Source organism: Kryptolebias marmoratus, linkage group LG1, assembly GCF_001649575.2.
Source record: "Kryptolebias marmoratus isolate JLee-2015 linkage group LG1, ASM164957v2, whole genome shotgun sequence".
In the NCBI taxonomy this organism is placed as follows: domain Eukaryota; kingdom Metazoa; phylum Chordata; class Actinopteri; order Cyprinodontiformes; family Rivulidae; genus Kryptolebias; species Kryptolebias marmoratus.
In genome coordinates, this window is record NC_051430.1 from 32,912,613 (window position 1) to 32,926,325 (window position 13,713).

Genomic DNA, 13,713 nt, shown 5'->3' on the forward strand with positions numbered 1-13,713 from the left:
TTGAACTGGGTTAACTCCATAAGTTAATCAGCTGTAGACGTATAGCCAGTAATTACTTTCTGTCCAGTAGTTCATGAGATATTTTGCTAACAAGGAAACCAGATGTTTCCATCCACTGTATAGAAAGACAACCATTTTTTTTCTTATTGTCTGACATGAAATCAGACTAAACCTTTCCTGTTTTAGCTCAGTTAGTTTGTTAAATACCTGAATAATGTGAGAGAAAAAAACTTTAACTTTCTTCAAGTTAACATAGACTTTAAACCATTTGGTAAAGCCCAGATGATGATGATATCATGGCTTTAGAAGATTTTAATAGGTGAGCTGACAACATTTGAGTTAATTGGAGACAAACCTGTGGGTTCACAACTCAAACACACTGCTTCTTTGTGTAACAATAGATAAACACAGCCTTTTCCCATAATAAAATGTTATGTCCCATAATAAAACTCTAACGTGACTGAACCTGCTGTGACCTCTGACCTGAACCCGAGGCCCCGGATGTGTTCTGTCCGCGTGACGCCCCCCTCTGGCGGAGTATATAAAAGGTGTGAGCTGTCAGTCTGACCTCCTGAGCTAAACGTTCCAGTTGGACCTGCCGGGTGGTTCCGTCAGGTTCTGTGCTGTCGGTTGTCCGGCGTCTCTGAGCGCGAGGAGAAAAGGCGCGCGAGGTGCTTCCCGTTTTCCTTCCGTTCTGTTTGATATGTTAATTAATGCCGACGCGTCGCGCGCGGTAATCAATTAAAGCAATGACGGGTGGGTAAAAGTTTGGAGACCGACTGGTTGGTTTTTTTAACAACATTTGCACCAAAGTTCGGCTTGGTTTCGAAGCGTCCAAATAACAGCTTAAACTATTAATGAGTAAAAAAGTCTTACCTTTTTGCTGTTTCAAACTGTGACGTCATCACGGAGCGTTCCTCCATCCAAGACCAAGCTCGTGATTTACATGGCTCAAACGTACCGACTGACTAACTCCAGAGAAGCTTTTAATGAAACCGAACTCAGATTTAAGTTATACGCGCGCGTGCGTCGCTTTGTTTCTGCCTGCGGTTCCGCAGGCGCAGAAACTGCACCGTCACCGGGCTGGATTCTGGCTCGGTTCCCCTCCGGCTGCAGTCAGGCTGAATGTTTCTCTGCACTCCCAGCAGGAGCCAACATGGTGCAGCTGTCTCCGTCCCCCACCCCGGATGTCACCGACACATCTGCCCTCCCAGCCGCAGGTAAGGAGGAGGGCCAGGTGAAAGCTGGGGGTTCACCTGGGGGGCTGCTGAGGCTGGAGGTGTCCACCCCCTACCCCGAATATGAAACCTACATAGAGGACGGTCTCATCTGCCTGAAACACAAAGTGCGCAATCTGGAGAAGAAGAAGGTAAGGTGGTTGTAGATCTTTGTGAAGCTGCTCGGGTGGGACAGGTGGGACAGGTGAGGCGGGTACCTGGGTTCTGTCAGCCTTCTGTTCACCCACAGCTGAAATTGAAGGACTACAGAAGGAGGCTGAGCCAAGGAGAGGTCCTGAACCAGGACCAGATGGTGAGACTTCTCAGCGATGATGACTTGAGTGGTTTTCGTGCGTTAACTGCATCTGCTTGTTTCATCAGGCAGCTGTGGAGAAGTACGAGGAGGTGCTCCACAACCTGGAGTTTGCAAGAGAGCTGCACAAAACCATGGATGGTCTAGCTCAGAATGTAAGTGTTGGATTAAATGTGGTTGTTGTTCACTGCAGAAGGCTGGATGCGTTGAACTGCCTGCACCTCAGAGCTCCTCTGTTTGCAGAGGAGTCTCCAGAATGTCTGTTCTTCGTTTCAAAAACTCATTTTCTGTGTCCGTGCTGAGAGTGAAATGGCTTTGCTGAAATTTGTGAAATAATGAATTAACTGAGTCGTTAAAAGAAGCAGAACAGCTGCTAAAAGTAGCATAAGAAGACGAATAATCGCAGTGCCGCTCCAATGTTTTTATTTGTTTTTGCCCTAAAAAAACATTGTTGGTGGAACTGATGTGTAAATGTTGTTGCTTTATTTTTGTGTTCCACAGTTTCCATGAGGGTTAGACCAGTGGTTCCCAACCCTGGTCCTCGAGGAACACTATCCTGCATGTTTTTATCGTTTCCCTGCTCTGCAGCAGGTGTTCGCTCTCATTCAAAGCAGGGAAAAACTAAACATGCAGGATGGTGTTCCTCAAGGACTGGAGTTGGGAATCCCTGGGTTAGACGAAGAGATTAGCATTTGAGAACCTCGGGTTTAATCAATGAGCTGTAGATTTGCTGAAATCCTGTTTAAGACTGCAAAGATGTCAGTTCTGAGTTGGAAATTTGATCTGTTTTTGTTACGGACTGTGAAAGCACTACAAGCTGACCATTCTCCTGTCGACCTTCTCCCTCTGTAGTTGCTGAAAGCCCAGAAGGAAGCGGTTCAAAAGGAGCAGATGGCAAGGACCGAGGTGGAGAGGGGCCACCTGAGCAAGGTGCTTCAGTTTCATGAACTCCTCAGTGGCTTACAGCAGGAGTATGTGCAGAAAGACCTGCTGGCTGGATGCAACCATGCACCTCGCATCCCAGCCCCGCAGCTGAACAACCTGACCCAGCTCGCCACCCTGCTGGGTGTCAGGAGGGACGCCGGAATGAGGTGAGGGTCGGTCAGTTCTAACAGCTGCCATGTTCACTCTTAGGAAATGGAATTCCTGTTGAGCAGGTTTTCTGTCATCATTAGGAGTATAAAGATTGTAGGACAGTGTGTGGTCTCTTTTCATCAGCCACAACATCATTGATGGACCACTAAATAGTTATCTGTCCCACAAGTGATCAAATCCAGGGAGGATTTTGAACTAAAACTGTTAGTCTGGTGATTTTTGAAATGTTGAGCTGTACAACGGTTATCAGTCATGAAGCAAAGATTATAAAAAAATCAAAGGCTTATAAAATAACTCTGTCAACTGGCATAGTGGAAAGAAAGAACACTACATTAGCTATCAGTAAACCTCTCTACTTTAGCATGACACTTCTCATTCAGTTTTTCTAAACTGAACATTGTTACTCAGGGGCGCCGCCAACTATTTTGGACCCTATGACCAAAAAGTAATAGGATTCCTCGCCCCTATGTCTCACCTCGCAAATGTCTTGCTTCCTGCAGTTCAACAGTATTACTAGCATAATATTTACTGCTGGTGAAAATCTAGATTAATAGATGCCAATAATGACCATAATTCAATCTAAATGAAAGCAGCAAACTGGATTATTTTAATATCTGCTGTAACTTACATGCAGGCTGTAGTAGTCCAGTCTCTAGCTCAGATAGTAGGCTGTTTTTAAATTATTTCATAATGAAAATGTTGATTTTTACCTATTAGCAATAAGGGCATCAGTGTCCATCTATTGAGGTTGGGATTTTGTCTCTTACTGTTGACACAGCAGAGATAGACACCAGTTCCCTGCGACCCGGAAAGGAGAAGAAATGGATAAACTGTTGAATATTTACTGTCAATATTCTTCAGACCTGGTAGGATTTTTAAAGCAAAAAGGGCCTGACAGAATTGTTGTATCCAGTGCCACCTCCTTGCAGATGAATTTTATAGTTTGAAGTCTTCTAACTTTGTGAAAGCATCATCTTCCTTAAATAAAACCATTTTGCTCTTTACTGATTATCATTAGCATTACTTTCCATTCTTCTTGCCATAATCTCACCCGACTCATCATCTGAATTTAAAAGACTAATTGGCCTGAAGTTTTCACGTTTCATTATGACATTAATTCAAAATTTTCAAAAGTACAACACACACAACCCTTTCCATTCCAGGCTTTTTGAAGGCTCCTCCACCCATACGCGTTCTTGTTCATGTTAACAGGAAGTGACGTCACGTGTCTTCTTCCTGAGTTATTTGGGGTTATTTTGTATTCCACGCTACACAAACCCACAAAGAAGAGACTAGACCGCAGAAACGGTGGCGAATCACTTCAGAAACAGTAAATATTGGGTTAAAGTTGCGGGAAAGTTGCAGTGTTTTGGACAAAGTTGCAAAAAGTTGCGATTTTTGCGGGGTTTGCTTGATTTTGCGTTAATAGTTGCGATTGCAACATCGCGAAATCCTGGAGGGTCTGATATTTTCATTTTGGAGACGGGAAACTGTCGACACAGATGGTGAAGTGAGGGATTGAACCTACCGTGCATCATGATTCCTCTCAGATAATTAATTTCACTTTAATCTTGGATCGAATTTATTACAAGCTTTCAAAACAGCAGTATTATTTATGCTTCCACTGGTGAGCCACAAGGACCTGTCAAACAAAAAAAGGCCTTTTAAGCTAACTTAAATCTTAAAGTTCACGCAACATTTAAAGATTTCTCCTCATCACATTCGTCTTCCTGGGTGATCACCAGGGTGATGGGTACCACAGATTAACACACAAAGGAGCAGTGGCTCCCCCCTCAGGCGCTGGCTGCTAACCCCCTTTCCAAACCCTCAACGCACAGAGGAAGCGCACTTTAATAACACTCACACCTGTGCGCCCAATCAGTTTTTGTCAGACTATCTCGTTTCGGCATGTCACCGGCCATCCTTCTTATAAAAGGTGTCAGTTCGGGTACCCCCTACCCCCACCTGTGGCTGACACGCTCTGGCGGTGGCCGGTTTGTCACTTTTTTGCCTCCAGACCTAAAATCTGACGACTTTTTCTTCACCTCGGCCTCGGTCCTCTCTGTCCCACTCACTGAATTACCAGTGGTAACAACGTGTTGCCGCTCACAACGCTTCCTTTATTTGTTCTCCACCTCATTCACCAACACATCGATTTTAGGCTTTGTGAAACTCAGTTTCTTTTCTCCGTGGTTTCCATTGCTAACCACAAAATAACATTGATCAGCCGGCTCATTTAAATCCACCTTCACATTCATGAGGTGCTTTGCATCGACCCTTTATGGTTGAATGTGGGCGTGTGGAGGGCAGAACCTGAGGCGGGATCTTGTGCGCAAACTTTGAGGTACAGATGTTTCGTGAAGGGAAATTTGCTTGTTGTGCGTATGCATAATTTTATAAATCCAACTTTTGTCGTTTTGTTTTTGTTTGGGCGTACGTAAACTTTTAGTATGAATCCTACGCGGTCTTTTATAAATGAGAGCTCTGGTGAAGATGTAGTGTGTCATTATCCACAGTGAAACATGGGCTGAAAGGCCGCTCTGCCAGGAAGAAGCCATTACTTCAAAAGAAACATAAAAGCCAGATTAATGCAAACAGTTTTCTTACAAGCTGTGATTAAAATTCTGTATAGATGTTTTGTGTTGTGGGGTAAATGTTCAGTGTTACCCATTAAATCGATCTATCCATTCATGCCCAGTTTTGGTATTTTTTGTTTTTTTACAAGCCTTGTATGATGAGTTTTTTCACAATCCTAAAACATGCTATCAAGCCCTTTTAATACTCCATAATAAGCTGGATACCGGTAAGGGAAAAATTGCTTTTGACATTTTTTTATTTCTAGTTTTTGCTTGGATCATTAGCAATTTTTTTTTTTTTTTTTTTTTTCCTTGACAAAGATGGTTGCAAAATGGAAATTAACGATGAAGATTATATTTTTGTCATGAGCCATTGTCTTCAGGGTACTGATGTTACTTCAGTAAGTAATTTTAGATGATAGTTTTATCGGGTGACTCCCTTTTAGAAGTTTTACACAAAGTCAAATCTTTAAATGGTTCAAAAGTTGATGGACAAAATGTAACAACTCATTTTGTCATGGAAACAAGTCCTGGATTTTAAATCACCTTGTAGGTGCAGGGAGCTTGTTTGGTTTTTAATTAATTTCTTTTTTTTAAAGGGTAAAATGTCTGAAATGGCTCCTGTTAACACATGTGCTCTTCATTTTGTGCTGTAGCTTAGAGAAGCAGATGGACCAAGCTGCAGTGGTCTACATGGACCTTCTGGAGGGAAAGGACACACCCGTGGCTGGATCCACTTGTGAGTTCAAACAAAAAACTGTCACGTGTATGTTCTCCACATGGCTGGAGCCTTTTCTGACAGAAAGACATCCAGGCTTAAATATCCAGTTCTTAAATGGATGAATAATAAAAAATCCTCAAAAATAAGACATGCCTAATACTTGTGCACACAGTATTTGTTTAAATTATACCTCGTCGTGGACCTCCAAAATATCTTTATAGATTTTTGTGATTCTGTTCATGCAGATCGCTGATATCAGTACGAGTTGTAATATGAATTCTGGATATTCCTAATATTTTACTAGGTAAAATGTTAGGATATTTAAAAAATCATTAGATTTTAGAATAATCTTTCATTTTGGATCTTTAAAATTAAAGTTTTTGCCTCTAGCAGTGGTATTGTAGACATCTCAAATGTGTTTAATCTTAATTTTTCTTGTTTCCAAAGTGCTCAGAAAGAATGGATTTGCTGATATCTGAAGACCTATGAACTGGAAAAGTGCCAAAGAATTGTTTGAGATATTAATTATGAATAGAACAAATGGTACTCGTCATTTTGACTAGAAAGAACAGAATGATGTAGAAGGCACCTATCCTGTCCTCCCAGGACAAATTCTCAGAAACTACAGTTTGTACCAAACATCTTCCAGCTTCCAGCAGCTGTTCACTCTTTAATCAAACATTTTTAAATGTCACCATAAATTTAATTTAATTTAAATGTTTTTTTATAGTTCATCAGGTAAAAAAAACGAGCTTAAATTCAAAGTTACTGATCATTATTATTAATATTGAATTGATTAATATTGTAACCATGATTATTAAACACAAATACTTGTTTAGAAACCATAAATTTCTAAAGGTTGTGGGTTTTTTTTTAAATAAATTTAAATGTATAAAAAGATGCTCATAAATAAAGTTGACAGTATAGTGAACTTTCACCATGTAGGGTTCTCTAAAATTTGTTTTTTTTTTTCAGTTTTGACTTTTTTCCACATGAATTATCCTTACAGTATTAACCTCAACATTAGACATAATAATTTAAATTTTAACTAGTATGAATGTACAGTTTTGTACAGTTTTTTTTTTTTTTTTCAGATAAGTTGCTGAAAGATGAGCTCATCAGGCTGTTGAACTATAAGTACTTCAACAATCTTCCTCCTCCTCCCAACAGGACTGCAGACCTTTTACTGAGCTCACCCAGCCAGATCAGTAAGATCATGGTTACATTCACTTACACTGACAGAAATGGGATTTTGGCTGTCTAAATGAAATGATATATGTTTAGTTTTGGTGCTCTTTTTCCGGACTGAGCTGGTCGGAATGCACAGTTCTGTAATTGGCTATTACTGATCCACTAAATCCAATATAATATCCACTAAACACAGCAAGTACTGTCAAAAAAACTGTATCCATGCTTCATAAATCCCTTCGTTTCCCCATCTTTTCATACTTAGATCTGGGCCTTTCAGGAAGTAATGTTTTCAAAATAATGTCTGAATTTCACAATAATAACTTAAACTCTTGTTTAGCTCACTTACTGTTGATGACAAAATTAAAGACAAAGTTTTGATGCAAAATATATCACTATTCTTATTTATGGCTTTATCAAAGTGGTTGCCTATTTATTATCTCCAAGCACTCTGACAGTTTTTTCTTTTTCTGTGAAACCAAGAGGTGAATTTCTGATCAACATTTGGAAATACTCCAACAACTAGTCACTTAAATCCGTTTTCGTCTCCGTTCAGATGTATGGATGCCTAAATGCATTGAGTTGATGCTACGTTCACACTGCAGCCTGAAGTGACCAAAATCCGTTTTTTTTTAAATTTATTTTGCCCTTATACGACCTGTATCTAATCTTTTCATGGCAGTCTGAACAACACGGATTGGATTTTCATAAATGCAACCCAGGCCACTTAAATATGTTGGATATGTGGTGCTAAATCAGATATGCATTCATTCATTCATTTATAAAGCACTTTAAAACCAAACGCAACCAAAGTGCTGTACAGGTCAATGAAGAAATAATGCTCTCTGGAATTAAAAGCCAATTTGAAAGCGTGAGTCTTTAAAACCGATTTTAAATTTAGTTGAAATTTCCAGCAGACCTTACAGAAGCAGGGAGACTGTTCCAGAGCCTCGGACCTGCAGCTGAAAAGGCCCCATCGAGTACAGTACCTTTTTAGAACACGTCAGTTCATTGAAAAAACAAAAGGGAACCTTAAATGTGCATAATGCATTCACCATATTTAAGTGACAAGGATTATAAGCTTATTCTGAAATAACAGCAGTACGTCCTGCTTTGAAAACGACACATTTTCTTTCATCTGTTCCTCCCTCAGCTATAAAGTCAAAACCAAAAGAAAACGTCAAAGAGGTGAGACTGTTTTTCTTTACTTATTTGTTTTATGTAACTGTAAATATGTCCCCAAAATGCACTGATCTGTTGATGATGATGACGTAGTTTTTCAGCAAACTGTACCTGAGTGACGGGCAGGCTGCCCCAAACCATAACTGGAAGGAGGATTCCCAGGCCATGATGAGTAGAGAGCCTCCTGACAGCTGGGAGATGGAATTTCCAGATAAACCCTCATCGCCACGGACCGCAGTTGACAAACCGTGTAAAGGAGCAGCCACATTTATACCTAAAGTGGTTCAAATCACCTCAAAGAAACAGTTGGCTGAAAGAAAACAGGTACTTTTCTGGACTTAACTTTGCATTTCCACTTAGGGACAATGAATCCCTTGGATCGTGTTTTGAACTGGATTTGATTGGGTTGATGTTTGATGCAACAATTAAATGCCTAGTTTTCTTTGAAATAATGCATGTCAGCCCTCACTTTTCACATCAGAGTTTAGACTAAGATGTTAAAGAGGACCTATAATGCTAGGTTAGGATCGGTCTGTGGGCTGTACAAAACATGTTCATTACATTTAATACACACAATCGTTCTCAGATGTTGAGATTCCACCTGATCAGTTCTGTTTTGAGCTCCTTTCAGAATGAGACGTTTTAGGGCTGCATAAATTCAAAGTAAACATGTTACCTATTTTGTCTTTAGTAACAAATCTGTAACTTGCATATTCTTTCTAGAGAAAAGAGAAGAAAGCCATAGGGAAGCAAAAGTCTGTAAGTAAAGAACCAGTAGTTTGCAGAAAAATATGCAATAATTTTAATGGATGAACTTTCCTGTTGTGATTCTCAGCAGACAATTGAAATCAACATACCAGTGGAACTCTTCAACTCTCCATCTCCCTTACCTAAAAACCCTACACTAAGGAGGCAGCATGTAGAGGACCTCATGACGAAGATCCATGGCTCTTTCAGTTTCATGCAGGTGGCTTTTGGTTGTTTGCAGACTACTTAACTGTGAACCCACTATTGTTTGGCTAGTGACCAAAATCTCCTGAAGTTCAGATTTACCCCTTTCTAATGAAATCATCAGATTTTGCAGTTTGTAGGTCATGTACAGTGACCAAGCTGCACATACTAACATGTCAACACAAGACTTTTTAAGTTCAATTTATTTAAAAAGTGCATTCACTATACTAAATAACAAATCCAAATAATATTGAATTAAATTCAGTTCAGTCCAAAATGGATTCTGATTCAAATCCAATTGCAGGCAACTCAATTCCTATTATGGTACAACACATTCATATACAGTACATTATAAAATATCAATTGGCAAAAGTTGTCTAACAAAGCCAGGAAATTGTGTCAAATCTGTGCTTCAGCACCATCCCACAGCCAGAGCAACACATTGATGATAGTAAGGATATTATCTTCCCTTTTATGGAAAGAACCAAAACCAGGCTCAGGACTAGTGGCCATCTGCCTTGATGGGCTGGGTTTTGAGAGGACAGGAAAGGGATCTAAACAAAAGATTGATCCAGGTGTAGTTTATATGGGAAGAAAAACAGAAACGCAGGTTAATGGTAGCAATAATTGTATGTAGGGCTGCAATAACAAATCGATAAAATCGATAAAATTCGATAATTAAAAGCGTTGGCAACAAAATTCATTATCGATATGTGTCACGCAATTTATGCGTCACAAACGTTGTCGCGGAAACGGGGACGTCACCCGCAGCGCGTTTGCTGAACAAACTCCGTCCAAAATATGTCATTGCTCCGTCCGCTCCGTATGATGATGAAGAAGCTACGGCTCCTCTTCCTCACTGCAAACTTTCTTTCTGCTACTCCATTACTGTTTTGGGGGCATGTTTTACTCACTGCAGGTTAGAATCTGCTGAATAGGCTTTTGTGTTTATTGTGTAAGTTGTTAAGCAGCAGAACTAGCTCTGTGAGCTCTGTTAGCAGCAGTTAGCATACAGGAAACTGCACGCTGCTTTCAGCGCCACCCGGTGGCATCACAAAGTAATGTTTAGTCATGGGTCGATCACTGTATGCAAGTGAAGAGTGAGGCAACATTTAACTACATTTACATCTACTTATTTTTGTAATTAATTGTTTTAATGGTACTTGTAGTGTGTGTGTGTTTAATTGATTTAGTTGTAAGTTTTTTAGAGATGTGAAACACGGGTGGTAAATTAGCTATTGTTGTTTTCTGCTTGAGAGCTAAGTATATAAAGTGAGAATGTTGAATTGAATTTATATTGATTTATTTAAAAATAAGAAAGTAGTAAACGTTTTACATCAACCTACTCCTTTACATACAGATAACTTTTTTATGTGGGCCAAAATGAATGACTGAATGAATGAATGAATTCCAAGACGACCGATTAATCGAGAAAATAATCGCCCGATTAATCGATTATTGAAATTATCGATAGTTGCAGCCCTAATTGCATGTACTGTAGAAATAGAGTAAAGCGTAAAGACAGAGTAAGGAAATGTTAACCACATGTCCTCCAGCAATCGAAGCCTATAGCAGCATAACTAAAGGTTTGTCAAATGTCTTGAACCAATAATACATGCGCTTTCTGAATAATTTACTTTCATTTGTATTATCAGGAATTTTAAGTAGAAATCATACAAAATCCAGGAGTAAGTTTGACTTCTTGGCCAGTAATTACTGAAGTTTTGTTTGTTTGTTTTCGCCCTCAGGACTCTCTGCTAGATGGTGAGAACTCTATGACCAATGGTACACCCAGGAAGAAGACACGGCCATCTGGAACCCTCTCTCCACTAGGTAATATGAAACATATGAACAAACTCTTATTTTGAAAGTATTTTATTGTATTTGTATTTATTTTTATTGTAATTTCTGTGTTTACATTCATCCTTTTTCTGCCACCTATGTATGGTCATGTTGTAGTGGAAACAGGTCCAGGAGGGAAACTTGACCATTCCTCTCTTCTGGGGGATCCCAAGGCATTCCCAGGCTAGAGGATGTATAATCCCTCTACTGAGTTCTGGGTCTGCTCCCAATGGGGTTTGCCGGTAAAGCTTGGGGGAGTCCTGAGAAATGGGCTCTGCAGAATTGGCACCTTAATATGGTGGAGGGGGTTTGAAGTACCCCTGTGATTCTCCAAGGCTGTTGTCTGGAGCATTGACCCCTGTGTGGGTCTCCCGTGGTAAACTGGCCCTCCAGGGGATTTGGCGTGTCAGACTTAAAGTGAATCAAAAATCTTGTTGAACAACAAACATATTTGTCAAGATACCCAACAAAGTTTATCAGGGGTGCTGGCTGGTTAAACCTGAAGAAGAGACTGGAAACCACCCACCACCTGCAGGTTTGGATGCTATGTGAGCTGGGTGGCAGGCAAGGGAGGGTTCTTGGCCTGCCGATTCTTGGAGACACAAACTGGCTCTAGTTTCCATGGGAACACGTTTTGTTCAAAGAAATGTATCAAGCAGAGCAGATTTAGGCGAGTTCAGTGAGACATGAGGTTGAGAAGTCTGATTGGCTCTGGGTATCTTCCTACTTGAGGGAAGAGAGTTGGAGTCCTTGGGCCAGGTGGGTGGGATGCCCCAGATTGCAGGCTGCACCTGCTGATGTGGATGTTCTCAATGGAAGGGAAGCTAACAGGAAGTTTACCACCTTCCTGTTAGCAGCAGAAACTTCCAGTACAAGGTGGTGATGGAGAACATGAGGGTGCTCTCTATCACACATCGGTTTTTGAAAAAATAAAAAACTAATTCAGAATATGCTCTTAATTTAGTCTCCAGAATTCTCCTTACTTCTCCTCACATTGTCTCCCAATCTGAAGACTGCGCCCTGTACCTTTTTTAGGAGAGACTTCACCTCCATTCAGCCAGGGTTTCTGGGTTTTGGTAGATGGTCTTCCTGATGATGATGCTGATGGCATCCTCAGTACATTTGCTCATTTATTGATCAGCACCACCACATGATGACATCCATGTGGTGCTGCAACCAATTAATTTTATTTCATTTCCTTTATTTAACTAGATTTAAAACCTCATTAAGATCAAGATTTCATTTGCATGTGTGACCGGGGCAAAAAGTCTACGCCGAATGTTCTGCTCTTTTGTGGACCTGGTGACCCTAGTGGCAGTGGCCTCATTAAACTGAATCTTTTCTCATTTCTGTACTAAATTTATTGGTTTCCATTTTCCATTTTATTTTTTAAAATTGTGTTGTTTATTGTTTGTTTGTTTCTTCTTCTTACCCCACATTCAACAAGCCCATGAAGGTTTAGGAAACCCATTGGAAGTCCTGCCAAAAACGATGCATGTAAGATTACATTTTATATATTTACGAAAATGTAACATTTTGTATTTGTTTGAAGTTTGTTTCTGTTCTGCTTTGTTTGTATACATGTTTTAGTTTTTGTGTAAATTAGTAAATATTTCTCCTGGTAAAAATTTTTTTTGCCTGATCTTTTGTGATAGTTGAATGATGAATTAAGTGATATAATATTGATTTCATTTTCATCTCCCACATTCAGTCGACCCCACTTAAAGAGCATAAAGTCTGTTTGACCAAAGGAGATCAGAATCTGCAGAGCGACCTGGACCTTTCCTCAAAGAACCTCAATCATGTAAAAGGCAACATGTGGCTGTTAAAGGCAGCATAAAATGATGCACTGATTTTTTAAATATATTTTATTATCATCTCTGCAGGAGTTCCCACAATTGGCTGACAGAAGGTTTTCCTCTCCACCGCTGTTCCGCCGGGAGTCCAACACCCCTTCTCTGGAAAACAAGAGCTCTCATTGTGTATGGATAAAAAACAAACTCAAACTCAAGTTTTTTTTAGTTAATAAAAATAAACACTGTCAAGTTTCTTTTCCAGAAGCCTGATCCAGAGAAACATTCCCCCTGTAATGGCAGGAGATCATGTACCTCCACCCCACCCCAGGCAGAGACTTTCTCCAACTCTCCCACCAGGCGAACCCACACCTCTCCAGAGTTTCAGCACATTCAGTCGGTAAGTTTAACTAAAGTTAGATTTAGGCAACAGTGACGCAATCGCGCTGTCCCTGCCTCCGTGTGAAGGCCCTGTGCAGTGTTGCATCGAGTAATTGTGCACCTCCCAATTTTTGTAACTTGGTGCGGACCGTACGCGCCACTCCCCATTCAAAATGAACGATTTTGGTGCTCTAGTGGAGCTGGTTCACCTGTATCAGCATTTATATCCCCTTCTTGGATCCATCCAACCATCTGTCCATCCATCCAACCATCTGTCCATCCATCCCCTTCTTGGATCCATCCAACCATCTATCCATCCAACCATCTGTCCATCCATCCCCTTCTTGGATCCATCCAACCATCTGTCCATCCAACCATCCATCCAACCATCTGTCCATCCATCCCCTTCTCAGATCCATCCAACCATCTGTCCATCCATTGCCTTCTTGGATCC

General features: G+C 40.5%; 1 protein-coding gene across 5 annotated transcripts in view; it reads left to right on the forward strand.

Annotated features, from left to right (window-relative positions):
• Positions 1-538: 538 nt before the first annotated feature.
• caprin2 (caprin family member 2) overlaps positions 539-13,713 on the forward strand; it is a 20,703-nt gene continuing 7,528 nt past the window's right edge. For 2 of the 5 annotated variants that reach the window (XM_017426296.3, XM_017426300.3), the window contains exons 1-16: positions 539-671; positions 1,146-1,369; positions 1,468-1,530; positions 1,599-1,685; positions 2,383-2,621; positions 5,858-5,940; positions 7,017-7,130; positions 8,264-8,298; positions 8,386-8,616; positions 9,016-9,051; positions 9,128-9,259; positions 10,992-11,076; positions 12,533-12,582; positions 12,797-12,889; positions 12,972-13,067; positions 13,144-13,278. In XM_017426296.3, the coding sequence (XP_017281785.1) occupies positions 1,157-1,369; positions 1,468-1,530; positions 1,599-1,685; positions 2,383-2,621; positions 5,858-5,940; positions 7,017-7,130; positions 8,264-8,298; positions 8,386-8,616; positions 9,016-9,051; positions 9,128-9,259; positions 10,992-11,076; positions 12,533-12,582; positions 12,797-12,889; positions 12,972-13,067; positions 13,144-13,278 (1,692 nt within the window). In that variant the 5' untranslated portion in view covers positions 539-671; positions 1,146-1,156. The remainder of the gene's footprint in view (positions 672-1,145; positions 1,370-1,467; positions 1,531-1,598; positions 1,686-2,382; positions 2,622-5,857; positions 5,941-7,016; positions 7,131-8,263; positions 8,299-8,385; positions 8,617-9,015; positions 9,052-9,127; positions 9,260-10,991; positions 11,077-12,532; positions 12,583-12,796; positions 12,890-12,971; positions 13,068-13,143; positions 13,279-13,713) is intronic. The other 3 variants (XM_017426298.3, XM_017426299.3, XM_017426297.3) reach the window with 3 other exon arrangements.